At 48.3% G+C, this 26,000-nt stretch overlaps 1 protein-coding gene across 3 annotated transcripts; it reads right to left on the bottom strand.

Moving 5' to 3' along the window:
* Positions 1-2,132: 2,132 nt before the first annotated feature.
* On the bottom strand, positions 2,133-25,664 carry LOC149359529 (uncharacterized). Of its 3 annotated transcripts, none has more exons than XM_089569070.1 (2): positions 23,995-25,664; positions 2,133-3,111 (listed from the first exon to the last, which is right to left on the bottom strand). In XM_089569070.1, the coding sequence occupies exon 1, from the start codon at positions 25,173-25,175 to the stop codon at positions 24,645-24,647; it is 531 nt and encodes a 176-aa protein (XP_089425196.1). In that variant the 5' UTR covers positions 25,176-25,664; the 3' UTR covers positions 2,133-3,111; positions 23,995-24,644. The 3 variants fall into 3 exon arrangements, with proteins under 3 accessions (XP_089425196.1, XP_089425198.1, XP_089425197.1); XM_089569072.1 differs by lacking the exon at positions 2,133-3,111 and adding an exon at positions 9,053-9,683; XM_089569071.1 differs by lacking the exon at positions 2,133-3,111 and adding an exon at positions 18,104-18,480.
* Positions 25,665-26,000: the final 336 nt, after the last annotated feature.

Here is a 26,000-nt window from a genome sequence, read left to right as displayed (position 1 = left end):
GAGTAAACTTTCTCCAGCGCCTTTCCTTTTCGGTGCAGTGTACGCTGCCGAAGTTCTGGGGTATATTTCCGTCACTAAACGTACGGAATACTCACGTTTGGCAAAAGAAACAAATTCCCTCATTCGTGTAGCATTTACGATTTTAACAGACCTTTCGGTCTCCTCTGTTCGCTAACTTCAATACCTTCGCTGCCACATTGAAAAGCCTCCACCCACTGCTTCCAGTCACTATACTCTGCACCGGTGATAAGCCTCTTTCCAAGGGTAAGCATTCCGTATTTTTAGTAGTCGAAACCTATTCCGGCAATAATCTGGGCAGAATACCTTGGCCCTAAAAGGGTAGGAGCTAAAGAACAGCTTGCTCTATTTTTACTCCCATATAGGCTTCTTCTGGTTTAGAGTGCACGGTGACTAAATCGCATTCTGCCCTGGCAGCACATTGCAGAGCACGGAGCACATTTCCACAACTGAAACGGCACACAATTAATAAATTAAATCCTATTGCAGTAATAAAAAGTAAAAAGCGCCTTTCGACGCCAGCCTCATTCCTAAACTAGAAAATCTAATGCACTGCCTTGAGGTCTATGGAAGGCACGGTGCACATTCCTAGCTGTACATTTTTCTGTAAAAAAAAATCGCTCACCCTAATTATATAGCCAACATGTTGACCGTTGCAAAAAGGATCCGTCACATATCCTCCTCTTCGAAAACATGCAGCTGATCAAGAAATTGCAGAAATACTTGCAGATGCGCCCAGTTATGTTCAGTGTTTTTTCGGTTCATGATGATTTTGTGGGCACAAACTTTACGAACACGAAGAAAGAAGACACAGGACACGCGTAGTCTCACAATTGGTTTACCGACAAGAAACGCACACTTAAATACGATACAACAACGTCAACAATAAAACGCTATTTTTTCTTAACTATAGCTGAAAAACATCACAAAACTATTATCTCCTAAGTTAGCCCATTTCAACCTTAGACAGCGAGAGCGATGGCTTGCTGACACACTTTCCACACGGGGTGATGTGGAATGTTTCCATCAACTCTCTCGTTTGATGTTGCGAATGCCGAAACAAGACCTTTTTTTTTCGAAGACAACCCGGCAATTTCTCCACTCGCGGCCCTGGTCATCTACTCCGGAAGGGGTGTTGTTATGCTCTCCTTATGCACTCAAGTCCGCAAGTAAAGGGATCTTTGCGCCCACAAAAACATCATGAACAACCTCTGACTCGCCCAGTTTTTTATTCTGTTGTTTATATCGGTTTCCTCCTTTCCTGTCTCTCGTGCGTGTAGCACTGAACTGCACCACGCGTGTAATACACACCAAGCGAGGAGTGAATGAAACAATACGGAGAGCACTACCCGCTTTTCAAAACTTGCGATGACTTCCTTTATAGGCACTACAGCGGCTAGCATTTGCGCGTTTCCGCATTGGTTTGCGCGAAAGGCAACGTCATCCAATCGGACGGCATTTTTTGCATCTATGTGCTTTACTCACTGTTCTCTACACATGCTAAAAATAGCGGTCAGTGGCAGTGAGTGTTTTTCCCGTGTTTAACAACCCAGAAAACGTGCGCTAGGGCTGTTCAGTATAACACTTAAAAAGGGGACATAATGGCCATACTAGCGGAAAAAAACCTCACCGCAATAGACGAAAAAATACGCGCATAGCGTTGAATTTCACCTGCACTTCAGTCATTGTCCACAGTAAAACATCAAGGAAAAATTTATTAAATACCAGTGCTGGAAGATGCCACTAGGTGTATTTTCTTTCACACACTTTTATTTGTTTATTTTTACTTTGCGCCGTTTTGAGGCCGTTTGTCCTTCGTACTAAACTTCTTCTCAAGCTATATTGATGGTAAAAAATGTTCCGAAAAGACGATACATTTTATACAGTTCCGTTGTTGCATACACACAGCGTTGTTATTGCTACGCTGCAGTACAATGCCCGAATATACTACACCATAAAGAGACAGAGCAAATTTTTTATTAAGCTGACAATCCTACAGATGTAAAATTAAAAAAAAAAACAAAGCAGCGAAATCAACGTAGCATATTTCCTTACTACTGAAAAAGTCTTCCAACCTCCAGAGACCCCAACAACGAACTAAACCTGCACTAAATTCTCGTTCCTACGCTTTTAACTTGTGAATCGCGGTGGAAATTCCGTTCCTTGATGGCCACCGAGCACGCTTGTTGCTGTTGCCACCATCAGTTTTTTTAGGGCAAAAGAAAGGCTTTTTTTTCACTTTTCGGTGCCTTTCAGAGAGTCAGACTGCGGTCACCACTACGTGAGGATATGAAGACAGCTCACCTGTACAAAGAGTGACTCTGTGTGATGCACCTCTTAGCAAATGTATTCGCAGCAGTGTATTATGTTGGCATTTGGACGGCAGTGAATAATGATGAGTTACACCGTTTCATATTCGTTCATTGCTGAAAATGTTTCGTGTAAAGCGAAAACTTCTACTCTGACAAAACCTTCGACTTTTTCATGCAGGCCACTCTGTCTTTATTTCTTCATTGTAATGGGAACAGAAACCTAAAACATGTTCATATACCACTTGCTTTGAAAGCACGTGGCTGATTTAGCGATTGTGTTGGACATCAAATAAGCAGCTCACTACATACACGAAAATTAGCACTGAATGTTTTCCGCCATCTTGTCTGGGGAAAAACAAAGCGAAAGGTAGCACACAAATGGTTTAACCGAGAACTGTCACCGAAAGGTCAACTTTTCGATGCCTTTGCAAGGGCTGAGGCACGTTTCTTGGCCGGGAGAGTGTCATTGAAGGGGGGCAACCTGCAGGTGCCCATGTCTCCGGCGATCTGGAATTTGCAGTAACAGGGGTACTCGCAGTCGACCTGCATGAATCCGCCACAATCGTCGCCGCATGCGGCCACGGTCGCGAACGGCCAGCACCGTCCCAAAGGGAGCACAAGGCACATGAGAAGGAGGCCGCGCAGGGCCAACGAGGAAGAAGATGGCATGAGTGTCTAGCGCTGTCGGCACAAGCCTTCAGTCTTCGAGAACGGGGCTGGTAGCACTCAGGACTCGGATGAATACACAACTTTGTCCGCGTCGTCGACGTCGTCACAAAGCCTGCGCAATGAGTTACCATACATGAAAGGACAGCACACATACAAACTCCCCTCTAAACAGTACTATACCGATACATGGCGAGCACTAGGAGAACACGACATGTACATGAGCAGTCATTAGCACCAAATTTCACACGGACTAGTGGGTTTAAGCACAGTTTTTTTTTTCCGAATCCTGTCGCGGAGTGGAATAGTCTTCCTTCGGGTATATCTAAATCTAAGTATTTTGAGAAGAAGCTGGAGAACTTATTGTATGGCTCCTAGTATCGTTGTTCGACGACTCTGGATTTGTGTCCTGTTTATTGACTTGCGGTGTTGTAGCTGATGCTTTTATAGTTTTTTTTTAGTTTTATGCCCCTCCTGCTTGGGCCAACTCTGGCTTGCAGTATACTGAAATAAATAAAGAAGTAATGATGACAAGTATGTGGAAGCATTGAAGCGTTGATATCCGTGTCGCAACGCTCGCGCCGCCTTTGATAATTGATTAGTTCGGTGACCAAGAAGCTACGTCAGGGGTAGTAAACTCCAGTTAGGTTCGGTTTCATCTACCTCAAAACACCTGGTAACTGCAAAACTGTTCTTTAAAACTGAATAATTCCTGCACATGGACACACCTTGTGATGCTGCAGTAACAATAAATTAAAAAAAAATGAAAGGATGCGGCGCTGGCCGAGTTGTCAAAGGAGCCTGGAAACGCGGTTGCCTTGTTGCCGTCAGCGGTGGTTCGGATCCTGCTCGACAAGAAAGGTTTTTTTCTTTTGGATGCCGATGCCATGGAAATGATACGACGCTCAAGTTGGCTTTCGTCCGGCAGCTATAAAAGGAATTGGCGTTTACGTCTGTATTGGCTTAAAGTCAGCGGGTAAGTTTTAAGAGCACCATAATTCTCCGCTCCCCCCCACAGGATATGGAAGCTTCATGGCTGATCCTTACGGACGTTCCCAGCACTGCAAACGTATCCCTGTTCCTTGTGTGTTTGCCTTTGCAACGTCGTTACAAATTAAACTTCTGCGTAGTTGGCCCAACTATATTTGAAGATAACGTCAATGAACGCTCAGAATAGATGGGAAATAATTTTTGTGACTCTTAGAAGCAACATCTTGCGCATTTACGCCGGTTCTAGAAAAAATCCCAGAAGTTTCGAAAGCCCGCCGCTTTATGGGAAGCCCTTGGAAATCACAATGTTTCCTGTGATGGCAACAATGGGCAGCGGCATCAATGTTCCTTCCAAGCCCGGCGGTGCAGGAAAAAGGAATGCGGTACTCTGAAAACTTATCCAGTGTCTCTAGTTTGGCTTGACAGTGATTAATACAAAGTTTACGACCACTTGCTGTGCGCGTCATCGGGAAGCCCTTAACTTGTGCGTCGTCCGATCACTTTTGACGGCTTGAACAAGTGCACGATGCATTTGACCTGGTTTCAAATGCAGCAGCAGGGAGCTCTCTGGCACTAGCTGGGATGCACTTGAACAGCGGTTTGCGGCGTTTGAAGCTAACAGCTGGTACATGCGACCTCCAGCATGCCCGATGGTGAGCGCGCGCTGCTATCAGCGGCGTGCATGGACTGTTTAGCCATAAAGCTGCCGTGACCGCCGTGTCTAGGGGCGTCATATATGGGCGTTATTGCCTTTCATCTCCATCGAAACGCGGCCCCAGTGGCGGAGATTTGATTCTCCGTGCATGTGCTCCCCAAGCCACCAAGGCACCGCGGCGGGTCGCATATTTTATAGCATGATAGCCTTCTAAAAATGATACAGAAAATTTGCACTCTCTCACGCCGAAGTCGTACACGTACGGGCACTGCCGACCGCTCGCCATCCCCGCGCGTACACCACATACCAAGGCGGCCTGTACTGCATGAGTACCCCAGATTTTTGATCGCACCGGTTGTGAAACACAGCTTGGAAACCGGGCAATTCCACGTGGCCATTTCGCGGAGGTAAACTAATGGTGGCGCCTTCTATGAACGGGACAGTTAGCTACTGAAGGCGACCTGCCAGTTTTGTTTCTCCACTATTTTCCTTTCTTCAGAAGCTCTGAGCAATTAGCTGTAATATCGCAGATGGCGTGGCAGTCTGCAAAACCTCCGCTGTCTGGAATTAACAGAGCACCATATTTTGATAGATGGGATCTATGGGGAGTTTCGCTGCTGGTAAAATCGCAGGTTTGCAGAAATCAGCTAGCACATTTCTGACACCACCCGTTCTCAGCCCGAATATTAATGGTGACTCAAACACAACTTATCAACATCAGCCTTGCGCCGGAGATCAACACTGAAGTTCCTGGTGGTGCCATAATGCGACGCCATGGCCAAAGACAACATCGCTTACACTGAAGAAAGTGAATTCTACGGCTTCAACAGCAATAACTCAACCATGCCAGACAATGCGAGTCGGCTCCCCTTGTACCGTAATTTCCATTATATTACCATCACATTTCGTCGCTACATTGAGGCAATCGGCATCTAAGCTAGAAGCGCCGGACTTCGAACTCTCAAGCGCGCTAGCGGGCGCGTTGTGAACACCCTTATGACACGCGTTACGGGTGAAAACGATGGACAATGGAATCACAGATTTCTTTTATGCGCACAGAAAGACGACACAATAAAAACAAGGTAGACCCTGTCTACCTTGTTTTTATTGTGTCGTCTTTCTGTGCGCATAAAAGAAATCTGAGAATGAACCAACTAGCCCCACAACGCATATTCTATGGAATCACGTTCGCTGCCATGTGACTTCAATCGCTATGCTTGAGAGCAAAAATTGTTGATTATTGTGACGCCCAACGAAGGGCATTGATGAAAGCCTTCACGGATAGCAACACGCAAAAAAGCACAAAAACTAACAAACAGCTGTGCTTAGTAGAACATGCGCAAAAGCAGCCACTCACCACAGCAGCTGAAACTTTCAGATGTGCTTCATGAACGGACAGCTGCTGCTGTTGCTGCAGTACGACCACGCCACAAACCTCGAACCGTAGTTTTCCTCATCTTTCACTTTGGTTCTCCCTTGGCTCAGTAACACATGCAACATTAACGCTGAATATCGCTCTCTCGGGGGCAAAGCTTGCGAACTAAATCATCAATCTCCGCTTTTAACTTCAGAAAAGAGTGCTGCATCTTTCGAAATAATTAATGATAAATGATGCAACAAAGAAAAATTAAACCTTTATTCATGACTGAACCCCTTCGCCTTCCTCTTCTTTTTGAGTTTTTCATTTACTAAGGGCTTCGATTTGTCACAGAAATTCTTGTGCAGTTGCAATATTCCCCAGCCGTCCTTGTCACGTGCATTTGCGGAAACGGCTCGTTTTTTGTGTCCATCCTGAAACACTTCCAGTAATGCTTAGCCATGCACCCGCTGGGATGGCTGAAAGTCTTTGGCATTTGGCGTTCCTCAGGCTTTATAATCCCCACCGCTGCAGTTTGGAGGCAACAGACCGACCCACCGTGCTCGCGAGTGGAGTCAGATGGTGCGACGCGTTGGTGTCTCGCTGGTCGTCGCTGTACGAGAACAGTCGCGTTATGTTCGCTCTCGGCCCCGGTGCCGATGTTGTTCTGTACTATACTACGTCCTGTATATAGTGTATAAAGTGTTTTCTTAATCTCACCGACGCCGGAGTCGGAGTCTTCGCTACCGCCAAGAGAGCTGGCAGCGCACAGCCACGAAACGGGTGGCGACGGGACCACTTCGATGGCACAACAGGCTCTAGCGAAGCATGCCGCCCTCAAAATGGGAAAGCCGTCTACACATCAGTAAAACATCCTGGCGAAATTTGTGTGGTGTAACCTATACGGATTGCAAAAACAAAAAAGTGTCAATGCTTTCAAGATTATGCTATTTTACATATTTTCGCTTGAGCCCTCCCAAGCCAAGCATTTTTCTCAGAGGCAGAGGCTTTACATAAAGTTCGCATGGCCAACTGCAACCGCCGTGAATTTTGCCCACAAAGGAGTATTTGAGAGCTGTGAAAACAAGCTACTCGACGTAAATTCTACCTGTCATCCTTTCATTTAGTCGCAACCTTAGACAACAACAACCCCGTACCGTGGAGAAATGCGCATCAGAGTCACGGATTAGACTGAAAAAACTGGATTCGTCTAAAGCAATAGAACCTGCAAGGCCATCACAGCCACTGCCAACTCAACGACTGACGTCTCTTCGCTATTACGTTACCCGCTTATGATTTATTTTAACGATGATTCAACGCAGTTCGTCCCTTCATTCATCAAGCAGACAACGCAGTTTTAAGCAGGCATGTTGTGGGAATAAAACCACAGTAACGATTTCAGTGGTTAGTCAGGAACTCGACGGCGGAGCGTCGCCTTTTGACTACAGCATTCTCTAATTGGCTTGAAGCTGTACGACAGCTAATCTCACCTTTCAGAAAATCCGCAGCTATGAGCAAAATGTGACTGTCAAAATTCTCCTTGTGTGTTGCGGGTAAAGCAAGTTGCTCGACTCAGTTTTTCAAAACAGCAGTAAGTACGACCACTCCGTTTAAATCTTTATTCTTCAATGCCAAACGCAGCTGCGGACGGCATCTGCTTCTTCTCAGGCGTTACCATCTGCGGGCATTATGTTTCGTTTTCGTAATCCATCCAAGAGAAGGAAGCGATTGAGCACATGCAAACAAGTTCTGCGCATTGTCAAGAAGGCCGCGAGAAGGCAAAATGGAGAGTAGACGTCAACTATTTCAAGAGAGCTCAGGGGACGATGTTCGGTACAAAAACATGAAAATGATGGCGCGCAACGGCCAAGTCAAAAGAGTTTGCGAGCCCCGCACGCAGACAATGGCCCCGTGCGATGGCCCCATCTAGCAATTCGCATGCCCGTGCACCGAGTAGTCCTTCCATGCGCGGTGCAGCACCCCACATGCATTTTCATATCCTGTATTTAAACACAGTGTATATTGCTGCCCTACCACTACCCTTTTTTACTATCTCTACCCCCTCTATTTCATTCTTTCTGTTCTCGCCCCGTCCTTTTATTCCCGCTAGCCGCAACTCAGGTGCTTCAGTTTTCGATGGCAGATGCCGAACCTAGCAACAGCTCTTGTTCCATTGTTATTTTATTCTATTAGTAAAGAGTCACCAACTACAACAACAACAAATCCGCAAGCACATCTTCATGCCTATACAGTCATTTCTTTCAGGACTCATTCATCAGCTGGGAGTTTACGAAATCTCCATAGTTTAAGCAATCTCCGTAAAGTAGCGCTAAGATTAGCTTCCTGGTTCATTACGAAATTAGGAGGCATTCCCACTTGTGGCATTAAACATACATCATTAAGAACTATCAATTAGGCACTGCCGGAGCGCCTTAGCCTAACATTACTTCCTTATTGGTCGACACCATCACTTTCTAAGCCCACGGCACGTATAGGGGTACAGACAAAGGCAAAGAGTTTGCGGTTGCAGATCGGCGGAAGAAAGTTCATTTTTACAATGTACCCAGTAAGCTGGCAATCTTTCCAATGGTTGGAACACGCATGTCCTTTAATGCTTCTACTCATTTCATACAGCTGCCTTCCCTGACTGCGCATACACATTTTTTTTCGCGAACCCACTTCCCGTGAACTTTGTCCATGGGTGTAAACTTCTCAGCGCAGTTTCGCCCAGACGTGACGTTATTTTCACACAAACCCCACCAACCACGCTGGCTGCTTATACTGTGCACGCAATCCACTCAACAGACCACAGGAAAACACACAAATGAAGCTCACTGGAGCTCAGGTCAACACATCGTATTCGAGAACACATACTGTCCCCGAAACCGGCAGTTCTTGATTGTGAGGAGCACGCATTCAGGACGCTTTCGTTAGCGTCTGCGTTCTGAGGCAAATTATAAATCGGCGTATTATAACTCGGCGTATTATTATAAATAAACTGCATTTATTTCCTCTGATGCCCAATCCAAAGCAATCACTGGATGCTTTGGATGCCATGCGTGCACGCCATGCTTGTATGGCATGGATGCACGCCTGCTTGCTTGGTCATGCACCGCACCCCTTAATCAGCACTCGACATCGGCTACAGCAACCACTGAATGTTGTTGCCACTTCTGCTTAGAAGGAAATGAAAGTTCCTGAAATGCATCCATTAATATAGGACAAACTGCCTTCCCCGCGACCGATTCCCGAAAGCGATAAAAGGAAAAAAACATAAATAAAACTCAAATCATGAAGTAGTGAACATATACGGGAGCTGCTCAGAAGAACTCCATTCCATCCAGATAGGTGTCATTGTGCTCGCTGCTCTGGCAGAAGCCTCTGTCGCTATTCATCCGACTGTAGCGGCAGGAACACGGAGGGGCACACTCGATGTCAGTGAACCCGCCGCATTCCTGTCCACACGGGGCCCGGTAGTCTTCGTAATGCGGCGACCTGCCGTAAGGGAGCGCTTGCGACGCCACGAGAAGGTCGTACACAGCCAAAGCAATCGGTAGTAGCATGGCTGCTCAGTGTGGCGTACACAACCCCACGGTCGTCAGGAGAATGGGTATCCGCCGATCAGCTGGCAGCAGCGAGGATTCGAGAGAAAGAGGAGCCCGTCCGCGTTGTCGTGTCACGAAATCTGCGCGAATTCGTATCATTTTGTTATACAACAGCGTTATGCCAGTTTTCGTCGAACTAAATATTGATACAGATTGCTTGTGTATCTTTTGAACTAATGGTTCGCTACGCAATTGTCCATTGCACAGCATGTGTGATTCTGGCAATTTTCTAGCGGTAACTGACCTAACTGACCTAAAGTACCGACATCACAGTTCGCTGTCGTGTTAATAGAAATGCGCGCAGAGGTGCAGTTCAAGCTATAAAGTTTGGTATAACTAGCACTAAAGCAATATAAAGGACTGAAACTTGTTCATATCAATGTGCTGCGCTGTGTGCAAGCGTATAAACGGAACTCGTTCGCATTTCCCCGCTGCTTCCAGTACCTGTCTGCATAAAATGACCCTCATGCTGAAGAAAACACTTTCTGCTGGACTAGTTTGGCTGACATCTATTAGGCATCTTACTGCAAAAGAAGACATGAAGAAGACGACTACGAAACGCAGTCAGTTCCACTGCACACATTCTGATGAAACGTTGAAAACTTTCGCCTATGCCGCCATGTGTCCTTTTCCACAGTTTTGTTTTGCGCTAAAGTGTTTCAGCTCTCATGTTTTTTCACTTGAAGTTGGTTTACTGAAATTTACTGCGCGTCACACACCTGGGACGCGTTTTTAGATGGGCTGTCGTACATGCTCCGGAACAGATTTTAACCACATTTGTAAAACATGCTTAGCAGCAGCGAAAGTCGACAAAACTTTTAGAGAGAATGACGGATAACAGTATACGTTTTAAACAGGCTGCACACTGTTTTCAACACAGTGAACCAAGTAGCTAAGCTCAAGATATATTTCACTTGGTGTGCTTCAACTCAAGTCTTACTACAGGTAAAGCAAAGCATTTTAGCAACTAAGTGACGAACGCCTCTGGCCAGCTTTGCAAGCTACATCACGAAAACTTTACGGCGACTTTTACAAAGGCATGAACATTACAATCATATACCAGGCCCTCCCAGATTAAACGGTATCATGAAACATGAAACAAGAATATGCAACACCATCTCCCCAGTCTGACAGCCCCCATCCTCGCAGCGCGCGAGCTACACAAGTACCAAAATATTGAATTCGACTTCGCTAACGACACAACTGATCCTGGGATCATGCAGAGTAGGGCTTTGCTCTTTCTTTACGTTCGAATACACACCTTCAGCGATGCTTATTCCTTCCAAATTGTGGTCTCAAAGAAGAACTTGAACAGCATTTTGAAGGCTGCGACAAAGGCCTTTCCAGGAATCACAGAATTAGGAAACTCCGAAGCCGAGTGCGGTAATGCTCGAAGAGGAGCGGAAGGACAAAACCTGGGTTTACAAATGAAAGTGTATTCGGCAAGAATGGAGTTTGGCGGTTGGTGAATCTTATATGGCCGAAAGCATAGAGTAGGAGTGCGACAAGAAAAAGATGACACACTAACCGTGCTTTGTTCTATCAGTTCTTTTTGTTATGCTAGACCTAAATCTTCTTGGATTCCATCCGTTCAATTTCTCAAGTTTGTTATAACGATTTGTTTTGAAAGAGATTAGTTCATTGCTATTTTTTTCCTAACATCGCTTTTACCGTCATGTATTCATTGTCGGCTTGAAAGTCTCAATAAGCTTTTAGTCTTAATTTCAGGTAGCATTTATGCTCAGTTGCTGCGAAGAATACTCATATTCGTCACGCCATTGCTCTAGGAAAGTTATATCAGTGTATGCCGGGTACAAAGGAGAATCTGATGAGCCGACTTCGGCGAAACCAGCGGTATTAAGGGCGTGCCCGTTCCTTTCCTAATTTTGTTACCCGCAGAGGCATTTTATCTTCAGGGTGCATATTAACTTTATAGCCGGAGACAAAGAGAGTCATACCTTGATCAACAATCAGCACTGATTCTTTTTTCGCACCTAATTTTGCTTAGTGAGCCCTATAAAAAGCTGTCTTAGCGAATTTAACCGAACACGCAGGTAGATTGTAAACACAGTCATGACCGTAGGCTCGGAGAAAGAGGAGGACGAAGTGGCTGCTTGGTCTAGACGGTGCTTGCCATAGCTGTTTGGCTGCACTTTTTCCAGTCACTTTCACTGTATATATTTCCTTTTTTAAGTACATTGCGTTACTTACCTCACCAATGAGAAGCGGGAAGAAGAGAGGGTATCAGGGATATCCGCCCCATATTAGCTTCTACGCGATGGTATGGCGCAACAGTGAACGCTTACTAAGGCCAGCTACGGCGAAGCCTGAACCACTACGGGAGAGATGCGCCCCACAAAATTCAGCATTACACCAAAAGAACTACTCACGAAGTTACTTGAGTGTCAGCGCACCAGTTTTCATAAATGGTGTAAAGCAAAAACCCAAGTGGGGATGATTTTCTCTTCGTCTTTGCAAGTACACAGTTGGCTCAGAGACACCAAGGGAGTTAACCGCTGCATAATAAAAATTTCGAAAAAAAATTCGCCGTAGATCTGCTTAAAAGGCGCTTCACAAAATAGGAAGGTGTAATAAATTGTGAACATCAATTAAATAGATAACATTACAAAACCTGTTCCTTTGCAAAGTATTGCGCTTTCCTCGTCTTCGCCGCAGGCAATTAACGCACCAAATTTATGTTTTCAGAAAATATCTCTGGTCTTTATTCTACCTTGACACTGCTTTCTTTAGTGCCCCTCGAAAAGCCATGTTTTTCGTACCAGTTCTTTCTGACGCCTGCTTCACCAGCGAAACGGTTAGCAGCAAAGAGTTCTGCATTAAGAGACGAGGCGCTCATCACATGACAAAGTAGCACGCCAAGAAACCGGCCTTCTGCGTCAGGCGAATCCAATATTTGTTCAATGACCTGCCACGCTGTATCCTTTCTTCGTATCCTTTCTGCTGTATCGTTTCTTTCTGGTCTTTCTGGCAGCATCATTCTCTGTCAGTCAACCGCAGTTTTACTGGCCTAGCCAGCCACTTCTTTAAAAGGAAGTTGAAGCTTCGGCCCACTTCAAAGAAGCGTCGCCACCTAAGTTTGGGCACATTATAATCTACGAAAATGGGGTTTGTTTGCCGATTCGGTTCCTATGGATGTAAATAATCGCCGGTTAAGAACGCCCTTCTGGCTCTCCCCCTGCCGCGTGTGAAGCGTACCAGCGGTGAAATCACCAGGAATTCGGGACAAGCGCTTCTAGTTCCCTTGGCTGTCAGCTCGTGGCGCATGGGTTTGAATATTCAAAATGGCGCATTGGCTTTATTCGTGATGTAAGAAAGAAAGAGGACGATAGAATGGTTACATAAAAGAACATGACAGGCCACCAGGCTTAGCGGCACCCGCTGAGAGCTGTCTGGAATTATTGGTCGTGAAGAGAGAAGAAATCGGACGCGTGCCCTCAGCTCTGGGGTCCCTCGCATCCGCACCTCTGTCAGCCACACTCGCTTCTATGCGTCTGCCGTCCAAACAAGCCTGTGATCCACTTCAAAGGGCTCCTCTTATCTTGTTTTTCTCATTACGTTTATTGAACTTATTTTGGCAGAGCAGTGCAAGTTAAAGCGGAATGGTGGTCCTTCATCATGTTCATCATGCTGGTGATCGCCGTAGCCTTTGGCTCCTCGACCACCAGCCTGCACGAAAATTTTCAGTGCACAAAAGAAGGTGTATGCGCACGCGGACGGCTTTAAGGGTGCTCAGGCGGAATGCGTTCTCCAACTGAAGTAAGTCACTTGAGTGACCCTGCATGAAACACCCTAAAGGCTAGAGCGAAACAAAACTGCGCGAAGAAGACGGGACAAAAGAAAGGCACGAATACTCACACACAAAGCGTGTGTGTATGTATTCACACACACACAAAGCGTGTGTGTGTGTATTCATGCCTTTCTTTTGTCCCGTCTTCTTCGCGCAGTTTTGTTTCGCTCTAACCATGAACCGACTAGCCCAACATCATGTCTTACCCTAAAGGCCAATGGCACTCGTTGAAATTCAAATGACACAAAACTTTGGCGTGTGACTAACGTTACAGCCTTGAGGCTTCGCTCATAAAATGAGCTCGTAATCACCTCAATGAAGCGCTTTCGCGAAGAGAAGTACACGGAAAAGAGGGAGACGAGAAGTGGCGTTTCAAAATCTCGACTCAAGTGAAAAGTAGTCGCCGCGGCCGGTATTTAACTCCTAACTCATGCTGAGCATCAGAGTTCTGTAGCCACTGATCCATGGCTGCGGGTCATGTAAGAGTCCGCTACCTGGCGCGTTAAACATTTCCAAAAAGGTGTTAAATTTTATCTTCCTCTTTCTCTGTTCGAGGTGGCTTTAAACTTTACAGTTCCGTCATATAGAGACCTCCCCCCGGCCACCACCCCCAAAAAACATAATAATAATAATTCGAAATACGGCTGTGAGGAGACCACGCTAGCTCTTTTCTTGCGTCTCTGCGCTACGTGAAACGCGTCCTGCATTTCCTAATCTGCAGCGTAGGCTACGGCCGCTTATTTGTTTTTATGCGAAGCATATTACTAGAGGTACACTACAGCCCTTCGCCGTGGTTACGCGCCGTGCACACCACGTGACACATGACGTCACGACAGAGGAAGATGAGGGTCCACCTCGCGCCGTCGCTGTGGTTGCACGCCGTGCAGACCACGTGGTACAGTGACGACACACCACGTGACATACCACGTGACACATGACGTCACGACAGATCGCCGTCACGCGCTGGGAGAGGGAGAACGATGTCATCGCCCAGACAACGGAATGTCCTCGAGCGGCATTCCCGCGCATTTCGAACGCGCGTTCACACTCGGTGTAGGTGAAACGCTCGCTCCACAGGGCAGGCGGACGCGGCTTCCGTGGCAATCCAGGCGCCCACCCAACGCGCGTCTCGGGGTTAGTCGGCGTTCCGCTGTAGCCATGCCGTTGTCTTCCCCCACGACGAAGGCTTCTAGTGGTTGTATTAAAATGATCAAGTATTCAACCAAGGAAAGCCATGTATTAACAAGCCTAGCCATCAATATGCTTCGCATCTGACCAGGGTTAACCAAGTTAAGCCTCAGCCATTTTTTTCAGCCAGCGTCCGCTTCGGCGGACGCGGTTTTTGCGACGCGCGTCTTTTCTCTCTCGTTATCTTTCCTGTTATCTTTCAACACTCTTCTATCTGCATGTGGCAGCGGTGGTGGCTCGACTTGAGCCAGTCACCAGGCCCGTGCACTTTCCTTTTCATTCTTCTCTCAGTCGCAACCACCACCACCCCACCCAAGCGTTGTCATTTTTGCTACGCTGCCATATGATTACTTTCCAAAGCCGACATTTTTCAAGTCCGTAATCTTGCACAAAAGCTACCTAAAGCAGTCACACGGGCCAACTTCCCTCCGACGCGCAACAGTATTTGACTCAAATTTATGCGGCTGCCGCGGTGGCTCCATGTTTATGATGCTCGGCTCCTATTGGCCCAGTCATTAGTCCAGCAATCGTGGCGGCTGCTGTAACCTCACGACGCGCACGCTTATTGGCCGGATAGCGCCCCCGCGTCAGCAACCAGACTTTTAAGGCGAAAGCCTTTAATGCCTCATGCTGTCGTTAGCAATCCGTGTCGGCAGCCGTGTCTCCGTCCATGTCGGCAGCCGTGTCTCCGTCCGTGTCAGCAGCCGTGTCTGCGTCCGTGTCGACAGATGTGTCCGCGTTTTGACGGGTGTCCACCGAGACTTGCGAGACAGTGACTGCGTAAGTTCCTCTCCTCAAATACAATTTTCAGTTTCTTCATTACGGCCCCTCTTTCAATTTCTTCTTTCACTCGCACCTCCACCCTTCCTGTACGGTGCGGTTCGGGTGTCCAACGAGATGACGGAGAATTTCCTTTCCTCAAAAAGTGTTGCGTTCAAAGGGCAAGGCATCGCGCCGAGCGGGTGGTGGAGTTCGTCCCTTCCTGTACGGTGCGGTTCGGGTGTCCACCGAGATGACAGAGAATTACTGCGCCATTTCCTTTCCTCATAAAGTGTTGCGTTCAAAGGGCAAGGCATCGCACCGAGCGGGTGGTGGCGTTCCTCCCTTCCTGTGCGGTACGGTTCGGTTGTCCACCGAGATGACAGAGAATTAAATTTTGTTTCCTCAAAAAGCGTCGCGTTCAAAAAGCAAGGCATCGCGCCGGACGGGTGGTGGCGTTCCGTGGACTGCCTGGGAGCGCTACAACACGCTGTCGCGTTCCACTCCTAAATGCGAAGGTTACGCGTCATTAATTAGCAGTTAATTAGTATTTAGTTATTAATTAGTAATTAGCCACTGATTAGTTATTTGTCATTACTTCATCAGCCCCGCCGTGGTGGCTCAGTGGTTACGGCGCTCGGCTGCTGACCCGAAAGACGCGGGTTCGATCAGGGCCGCGGCGGCTGAATTTCGATGAAGGCGAAATTCTAGAAGCCCGAGTGCTGTGCGATGTCAGTGCACGTTAAAGAACCCTAGGTGGTCGAAATTTCCGGAGCCCTTCACTACGGCGTCCCTCATAGCCTGAGTTGCTTTGCGACGTCAAACCCCAATAAACCAATAAGCCAACCAATTATGTGTGATGTCATCCAGTGGTGACGTCACCAGTGTCACATAAGCAAAGTGGTGCGGAAAACGCTTTCGCCTTTACGCACTTTAGACAGTCAAAGTGTCCCTGAATTTTTTTTTTTTTAAGTAATGGGACGACACCAAGGATATTTCCACGTTTGCAATCCACACGTTAATAATAGAAGTAATAGTGGTCCTAATAATCCGTTGAAGTTAATATAGGCATTACCCAGCGTACCGAAGAGGACAGTGCTGGCCAAGTATTCTCACTGTTCAAAAGGCGGCGGTTCGACCAGGCAGCAGGTGACGTTGCATCTACATTGCCAGCATGAATGGATCAATCGGTAGCTGGCGCGTCGCTTCTACCTCCTGGGTTGGTGTGACGCTGAACGAACATGTTATATTCATTTCATCAAATCCACCGTCCCCAGCCGCGGCGGTCACATTTCGATGGAGGCGAAGTGCTACAGGCGCGTGTACTGTACATACAATGACAGGGCAGGCTGAAGGACCCCAAATGGTCGAAATTATCCCAACTTCGGACTCCCTCATAGCCTGAGCCGCTTTGGGTCGTTAAAGGGACGTTAAACCCCATAAACCAATGCCGTGGTCATTCGTTATTTTATGTCCTCTCCGCTTTGCATCTTGTAAGTATTTCTGTGAAGTGCAGAAGCATCTCGGAAAACCAAGCGCGCATTCCTTCTCTCTTATGATACTGTCTAAGGACATGAAACCCAGTAAATGATTTTTTCTGATTACGTATCCTAGTTTCCAGAGTGGTTTGTTTTTTTGGGGCTTAATGTCCCGAAGCAACTCAGACTACGAGGGAGGCCGTAGTGAAGGGCTCCGAAAATTTCGACCACCTGAATGATTGTGGGCAACATTTATCCGCCGTTGCTGTCTACGTTATGGGAAATGGGCTTCTTAATCGACAAAGGCGTGTGGTGACGCTGGCGCCCGGGGTGTCTTTGCGAGCGAGATACGTCTTCATCCGAAAGGGGGCTCTTCTGAAAACCGGTGCCCATGGCCCTGAGTAGCTGAGCGCGCTACGTTACGTCATGGTGATTCACTTGGGCTGAGCAGTCTTCTCCGCAAGTATGTTTTCTTACATGTCGACGAAACGATGACTGCACTTAGGAATGTGGTACGTTTTTCATTCAATAATAAATCACCTAGCAAGACATGCACTGAAGCAAGACTCACATTTAACAAGAATACGTTGTGGTGGCGGAAAGCATGAATGTGTCAGAGTTATCTTGAACCGTTAGAAGTGGAACTACACGCACAAAGTCACAAAGCAAAAGCTCGCGCGAATTCTCTCCTTTAGATTTTTTTTTTCGGGTGTAACACAAGAGCACCTGCTTCTCAACACCGCTTCTTTTGCAACGGAGTCATCTGCGGACACAAACTTTCACTGCCGGATTACGTTGAAAAGAAGAGCGTAATTATGAACGCACGTAAAATTTTCACGCTGTCTAAAATAGACAGCGGGAAGGCGGAGCTTTAAGCTGTGTAGTCAAAACTGTAAAACTCCATGATTGGCATCTAGAAATTAACACTAGAGCCGCTGGGGATTCTCCGTGGTAGACATGTCACGACTCATGCGGAATCATAAACCTTCTTGCTAGCCATACCCATGGAAGACTCTTAGCAATGTTTTGAAAATATTTTTCGTCCTGAACAAGTCATGGCTTTTAGATAATGCTGCCTCCTTTAGCGAGCATTATAAAACAGCTAAGGCGCTATAATTAGTAAGCTGCTAATACGAAATTTAATCACAACTCTAAAACTGTTATAGCTTGAGGGCTTGGCGCTTCACTTTAAGGCAGCCATGCGCCCCGGCCATCATTGTTCTAGAATGTTTGAAGGCAAAGTTTCTGTCTCCACGGCAGAGCAAGAAATTCTGACTTCCTAAACACGCAGAACCGAAGCCGGCTTGAAGAGCGACACGCCGCCACGTCCACTTGGTCAGCGGAAGCCACCGGGGCTCAAGGGCCCCCGGCTGTCTGATTCACCATCCTCACTACTTTACCAGCTAATAAAAAAGTCTTCAATCATTCAGCCACCCAGACGACAGGTTGGCTGGACTTTTTCCAGGAAGATCAGAACGAGCAGTTGTTTACTTCTTCGATAGTCAGTTCACTTCACGGAGCTCACTTCAGGGAGCTCACTTTAGGGAGTTCACTTCAGGAGTGCTGGCTTCTCTAGATGCATGACTGTGTACGTGTCAGTGTAACTCGTCACATGTGACCACTTAGAGTTGCTGTCACACCTGTCTAGAAGAAACGAAAAATAAGCAACACACTCAAATTTCGTCGCACTGATTCCAAAAAAAAAACTAGAAAGAATTAAAAATGTCACATCACAACAGCAGCACGGCATAGATAGAGAACGGAAGTGCCAACTGTTTAGGCGTAGTAGAGCAGCTCCGGCGGAATCGACGGCTGTGAGCCATTAGACGCGCAGACGCCAGATGTGCTGTACCGTCGTCAGCACACTTAACACGAACGCTCAATTGCACATCCTGCACTGATGTTGCAGCCCCTGAGCTCTGGGCGCTGAGTCCAAGACCATGCTGATCGGTGTGTTTGCGGCGGTTGGAAACAGCTCGTGTTTTGCTTCCACTCTAATATTGTCTCAGACGCAGCGGCCGGCGCCCAGTGGCGCTAACGTCAGTGGAAGACACGCGCTCGAGCGTTCGTGTTAAGCGTGCTGATGATTGTACATACGGGTTCTGGCTTTCGTATGAAGGCTCGCACTGGAGGCCCGCGAATCCGCCGCAACTGCCACGGCACTCTTCGCAACGCGATGGCGCTTTGAACGGGACCGCCTGTGACGCCAATAGTTAGCTGCACACGAGCAATAAAGACGGCAATAGCACGCCTGTTGGGTGCGCGAGGTACAGAGCTTTTCTCCTGTGTAGAACTCGGATTGTGCTGATCAGATGACAGAAGCGAGAACCCCGTAGGAAATCATGCTCGTCAGCGTCGTCCTACTCACGAATCTGCGCAAATATGTATCTTTTTTGTTTTCGGAAATTGCACTGCATGTTTTACGCGAGCAAAGTGTTCACCCGACTGCAGTTCGTTAGGAATTTTCAAGTACTAGGCTACTGATCGGAGCACTGGGCAGCAAAAAAAAAAACAACTGGAATTTAGGAAAAAATGTGTCATACTATTTCTGTTCTTTTTTTTCCGAAGAGTTGGAAATCAGGGAAAAAACGGGCATAAATCTATTGCTGCAGTTGTCGTGAAGTCGCGTTTGAAACTTCGTAACCCTCTGTAAGTGCCCGTAAAGGAAGTGCTCAACACTTAGACCACTGAACACTGAAGCTGTGATTGGTGGCTGCGTAAAAAAAATATAAACACAAAAAGTTCGCATCTAGCTGTTCCAAAATAGTTTGCGGTTGAGCCACTGCACCACGCTTCTCAACTTTACTCACAACATCGACCTCGCTGATGAGTATGCCTCGTCAGCGCTGCAAAATCTTGCCACAAGCCCAAATTCTATTCATACAACTGATTTTTGGCGGTTTGTATTCTCAGAGTGGTGTTTCAGTACTTTTGTGATTTGCATTTTTCTTAACTTTGCATTTTTTGCTTGAATTTTGCATCCATAATAGTTCTTTTACTTTTTGTATCAGCAGTGTACACTTTCAGTAATAAAACTTGTTTTGGGGCTAGCCGGTGCCTATCTTCATTAGGTGCAAAAGAGCGCAAGGATACACGTAGAAGTGGAAACTCCGGAAAGCCTCCTTGACCCGGCTATAGCTGCAGCAGTTCACTGCCTGGATGTTGTGAAAATACTTTGTAACCAGTGGTACGTATCCAAGAAATTATTACTAATTGCGCAATGATGAAGCTGAGAAATATCTTGGAAATGAGTAGCACTCATTCCAATCACATTGTTTCGATAGGGCACTCTTCTCCGCTTGGCAGTATACTGGTTACAAACAAGACATTCACGCTCACTTTTATCACTACATGAGAAGAGCTGGGCATACCCGCGTCCGAATGAACAAATCCTAGCGGCGGCTGACAACCACTGGATTTAGCAATATCATTCAATTTGATTAGAAACGACAGCGTTGTGCCCTGCAATTGTGAGCGACGAACATGCGCACCGGCCGTGACTGTTTATAGTGCGCCATAGCACCAGATTATAAACCCTATGGGTATCGTTTGTTTTTATAAGAATGAGGTACTTCGACAGCACTGGTGTCTCAGCACATTCACCCTGAGCGCTGTTCCAAATGGCCCGGTTAGGCTGCAAGTAACCCACGAGCCATTGAGTCGCCGCCATCCGGACGCCCTCGATAAAAAAACAGCCACCTCAGCCTACTGACGTCGACAGAATCTTCACCTGGAAAACGAGACTGCCAAGAACTACGGCCGATAGTTTACAATAAGACATGCCCCCCCCCCCCCCCCCCCTCCTTTAAACATGATGTTCGTCCCCACTCCCGATGAAGGTTAATTCCACTGATTGTTACGCTTGCTTAGGTGCCGTTTAGCAGTGATGAGCTTTCAAAAGGAGACGCTCCCTCTTGGCAGCTGCAAAACGTGCACTCCGGTATCCGTTTAAACTTTACCGCCACTTATAACCTCACCTTGGTGTGCTTTAGAGGTCACAATGCAAGGTCTCCTACGAACTTAATGGCATAAGCTTGACATTAAATTGGTAAATCACACAGAAATCTGCCTACACAAAAAATGCATTCAGTTTCTGATGCTGTGTTAAGTCCTAAATCGATAACATAAGTTTGATAATGCGGCAACGCCACTGAGGAACACATACGGACCACCTAAAGTTAATGCAACTACCAAATTTACAGGTACTGATCATACCACTTTTATGGCCATCAGATACGGAACTGTGCAGTAAGCTAATAATATTATCAGGCAGACGAAGTGACGGAGGTCAAAAAGAAAAATTAAACACGGCACTGTGCAACTGGCTTTATCAAAAAAAATCATCAATTTTTATGCTATCCGAAAAAAAATTTCAAAAGCATCTACTATTTTTTAAGAACGTGCCCAAATTCCTCCTAAGGTTATTTCACCATCCCAAATAATTACTTAGGGAATATTTATGGAACCCTGATATGTAAACACTTTGAACATTGTTTCAGGGTTGATATTTTCATTTTTTAATTGTATGGGGGACAAGAAGACGTTTAGTGAGCTAATCAACATATTTATTTACACTTTATCAATATATTTATACTTAAACTCTAGTCTCTCCCTATTGCATGTGATTTGCATGACCCTGCAGTTTAAATTAGGCACTGGATAGCGTTTAATTTTTTACTGAAATTGTGAGACGAATCATTTATTTTATTGTGGTTTCGACATTCACCTTTACTATTTGTAACGCATTACCGAATCTTTTGTTGTAATCTACAACCTCTTCACATGACACAGCAACATTTAACCGTATGAGGTATGAGAAAACTTCCTAAAATGGCTCCCTCCGCTGCGAACCTGAACATTATCCGACTACTAGCCTGAAGCAGCAAAATAGAGGCATCGTACGATTGTTGTGAGCAACATAGGCGTGCTGTGGGGAATGAAAATAAATACCTATTAAAAAACAAGCTTACCATTTTCATTCTTCTTTCGCATTGCCGCGGCCGCAATATTTAAATGCATGAAACATCATTGAAATGAGCAGTCGGGGTGCTGGCGGCATTCCTGTGACGTCAGCAACCTCGCTAGAACCCAGTATTTGGATGAAAAATTACCGCAACATGTTCGCCACCGAAATCCCAAGCGCGCTTTCTGACTACGCACGTTCAATCACCCGCACTTTGAGGAATTTACGAGGAACCTGGCTGCTCTTGCTCGCTTCTTCTTAGAGCGCAGCTCTTAGACGCCTGTTTCTGCGTTTCGCGTCGTCGCCGTTGTCCGTTGTAACCAACAGTGGACACCCTTTAAGCTGCGAAGTCAATGGAGCAATAAACCCCTTCTGCGGTTCCACAAAATCTTAATGCATTACTGCGATAGCCACCGCCTCTCCCCGGCACCTGCCAAGGGGCTGAGTAAGGCGGAGGAGCGAACTCTGCGGCGTCTGCAGACAGGAACTCTTCTCTGTCCTATCATCGCCAAACACTTTGATCCGAACACAAATGGGAGCTGCCCGCACTGTGGAGAGATCTGCGATATCTTTCACATGATGCGGGCGTGTAATCAAAATCCTTACCTTCCCCCACCCCCACCCGAGAGGCATGGAAGACTGCCCTCCTCAACTGCTCCACACTGGAGTCCCAAATGGCTCTAGTAAAGCGGGCACGAGACGGGGCCTCGTCGTGGGGTGTCCCGGACTAAGAATACCGACCATGTAGTGGGGTCTTCTGATCCCCAAACTCTCTCTGAGTATTAAAGTTTTTCACCACCCCCACCTCCCCTTCTTAGCAACCGGCGCGCCAGTGGGGGGCGCAGGTGTGCATAGCAACCATGACGTCACACAGTAGCGGTAGAACGAGCGCGTGCGCGTCGGCGGTGGCAGCTACACCGCCGCTTCTTCGCCAGACTTAAAGACTTCTTAAACTGGGGATCTACAACACCACCACGGAACTTTGCGAGGCACATATATTTGCGCAATTAAGGAGGCTTGCGACCTCACCCCCGGGGAGAAAGATCCTGAGCAACCTAGGATTACATCATAAAATTCCGGAAAGAAACGCGCAGGCAAAATTACAGACCAAAGTTAGAAAATTACTCACTATTAAACCACTTCCAAAAAACAAGCACCCTGCTTTTTACGAAGGCAGGAGGAGAGCCAGAGCAAAGGCCCTGGAAGCCAAGCTCGAAGGCTCGGAACACACAACCTATGTAGACGCGGCGGAATACGAAGGAGGCGACTCCTTTGTGGTCGTGGCCGTGAACGACTCGGGTGAAACATTAACGGCCGGTTCGGTCAAAACAAAAAACTCAGGGACAGCGGAGGAGGCGGCTATCGCCATGGCAATGGCCAGCACCAAAGCAGTCACCATAATTAGCGACTCCAAGGTGGCTATCAACAATTTTGCGCGGGGTATGATCTCCCAGGAGGCAGAACGAATATTAAGACATAAAGACTGGGACCAAAGAGAGGTGGAATAATATGGGTGCCGGCACACTCGGGGAACAGGGGAAACGAGTTGGCTCACAGTATAGCTCGAGGTTGTGTCAGCCGAGCAGTGAGCCGGATCGAGTCCCCAAATTTCACGAGAGATGCATTCATATCATTTCACGAATACACCAATCAGTTTAAACTGGAAAGGAGGATCTATCCGCCACCAGACAAAAAGCTCGACAAAAGCCAGGAGGTAACGTGGCGTCGGCTCCAGACGCGAGCCTTCTTTAGCCCGTCGAGACTAGCACACATGTATCCAACACAATACAACGCTACTTGCAAACAATGCGGCGAGATAGCCGGATATGACCACATTTTATGGAGCTGCAAAAAGGCGCCGCCACCGGCGGACCTACTACCAGTCCCTTCTCTAGAGCGGTGGGAGGCTATACTGGCCAGCTCAGACCCGTTGAGTGGGCTCACACGGTCGCCAAGAGCCATGGGCTCGAAGCCACCTAGTATAATGCCCACTAGGGCTCAGTGCTGACAATAAACGTTTTCCAATCCAATCGCCAGACGTCTCGTTGCAGTCAAGTGACTGAGACGCATGGCTCCGAAGCGGCCCAGTGATCCTGCGCCAACCGGTACGGGGAAACGGCAGTGGGTTGACTACAAGGCTTTAAGCCAAGACCACTTTAAAATTTCTAAAGTGTCTTCGGTAATTTCGAGCGCACCTCTTTGTCGCCTGTTTCTGCGTTCCGCGGTCGGTCGGAGTAGTGAGGGCCTGGCGCTGCTCGGGGGTCAGGTCCCCCGTCAGGCGCAGCACGGAGCCGCCCTCGGGTGAGGCGGCGTCCTCCGCGGAGGATGTGGAGGAGTCGGTGTCGCGGCTCGCGTCGTCCCCGCACCCGAATGGTGATAGGGGGTCGGGGGAGAAGGCCTACGATGTGCCGGAGACGGCCGGCGACGCCGCGGGATCGAAGCCATAGAGCTCCTTGCCCTCGGCTGCCGCGTCGACAGCCGTGGTGGTCTGGCTGCCTGCAGCGGACGATTCGGCGGGGTCCTCCTCGATGGTCTCGGCCGGGTGGTGCTCGGCCTGGACGACCGGGGTGCTATCGCCCTGGTTCGCCTGCAGGTTGTCGGCTGGGCGGGGCTCGGACGGCTCCTTCGTGTGGTTGCCTCCCGCTCCCTTGGGCGGCTCAGGTGGTGGGGGTGCGGGCTTCCTGGAGGCAGCGGCGTCCGCGTAGGAGCGCGGCCGCAGGCAATCCGCCGCCGCGTGAGGTCCGCCGCAACGCCTGCATGCCGCTTGGCACCCAGCCGTATCGTGGCCGAATGCCTCGCAGCGCGAGAAGCGCGGCGTGCGGCACGTTGCGCCGACGTGGCCCTCCTATGCGCAGCGGGAACAGATTTTGCGAACCCCGCGGCAGTCGCACATTGCGCGGTACCCCATTACTGAAATGAAGTTTGGTACCGCCTTGCGCATCTCCATCCGCACCAGCCGCTGACCGTTGTAGACGTGACGCCGGCCTTTCAGGAGCGGGTGGGTTATCTCGGGCACCTTGCCGTAGGGGCTAAGCGCCGAGGCCAACGAAGCGTCACCGACGTAGAGGGGCAGCCGGAACACGGTGATGGTGACGGCGGCAGCTCCCACGCAGGTGACCGGGACCGGGACGCCTTGCACTGCGAAAGCGCCCGCTGCAAGTAGCTTTTGCGCCGCCGCGGCCGACGCCACGGCGGTACAAAACTTGAAGCCCCCCTGGTGCTGGAGGGACTCCAGCATCTTGGGGCCAGCGACTTCCTCGTTACCGTCGATTATATCGTCGGCCGAGGCTTCGGATTTCAACGCTACGTTGAAACAATGCGCCTTTGGAGGAGGCGCTCGGAAGGAAGGTCCTCCGGGGGGACCGGTTGACGACATGCTGGAGCCGGGCCGGGGTCCGGGTTCAGCAGGCAGGTGGCTGGTGGGGGGCCGCGGGCAGCACCTCCACCGGGTTCCTGGGACGGCAGGGGGGCGGCCCGGGCAGCCGGCCGTTAGCCGGGCGCCCGTGCGGCGGTCCTCCAGGGGGGCGACGCCTCCTGTTGGGGGCGGGCTGGCGGCGTCCAGGGGTCCGCTTCGCTTCGGGCTGGGTTGTGCGGCTTAACCTACAAGCACGCTACATGCCAGCGAGAACGCGTGCAGGAACACAGGAACGAACGCACATCTAGAATATATTATAATCCACTGCTCACGGCTCATTCGCACGATACATCTAGTTGCTTTTCTGGCTTTATTTTGGTGAAGGCGTCGCCGTTGTCCGTTGTAACCAGGAGTGTACACCCGCTTTAAGCTGCTAAAGTAAAGGAGCGGGAGCTTGGAAAGAAAAGGAAATTGCGCATAACTGCCACCTTGGAAACATGGACACCTCAATCAGCTACGTGGCGGTAGTGACAGATGTGCGCTGCATGCGTTCGCATTGGCAACGTTGTATCATTTAAAGGAAAGGAAGTGCGGTAACTGGCTCCTTTGGTCAATGGACGCCTGAATCGCGCTTATAGGTACGCGAGGTGATGAGAGAGAGATGTCGACATCAGACATTGACAACGTTATGCAAGAAACACAGCGCTGAAGCCACAGGCCTTCGGCGTTCATTGTGTTCATTGGCGTTGCCGTTGACAACGTTAGCGAGCGCGGCTACGGCTGCTTACCAGTTTTTTCAGCCAGCGTCCGCTTCGGCGGACGCGGTTGTTGCGACGCCCGTCTTTT

This window comes from Amblyomma mixtum, chromosome 2, assembly GCF_055824585.1.
Source record: "Amblyomma mixtum isolate Tamu chromosome 2, ASM5582458v1, whole genome shotgun sequence".
Lineage (NCBI taxonomy): Eukaryota > Metazoa > Arthropoda > Arachnida > Ixodida > Ixodidae > Amblyomma > Amblyomma mixtum.
This window is presented reverse-complemented; position numbering and strand designations above follow the sequence as displayed.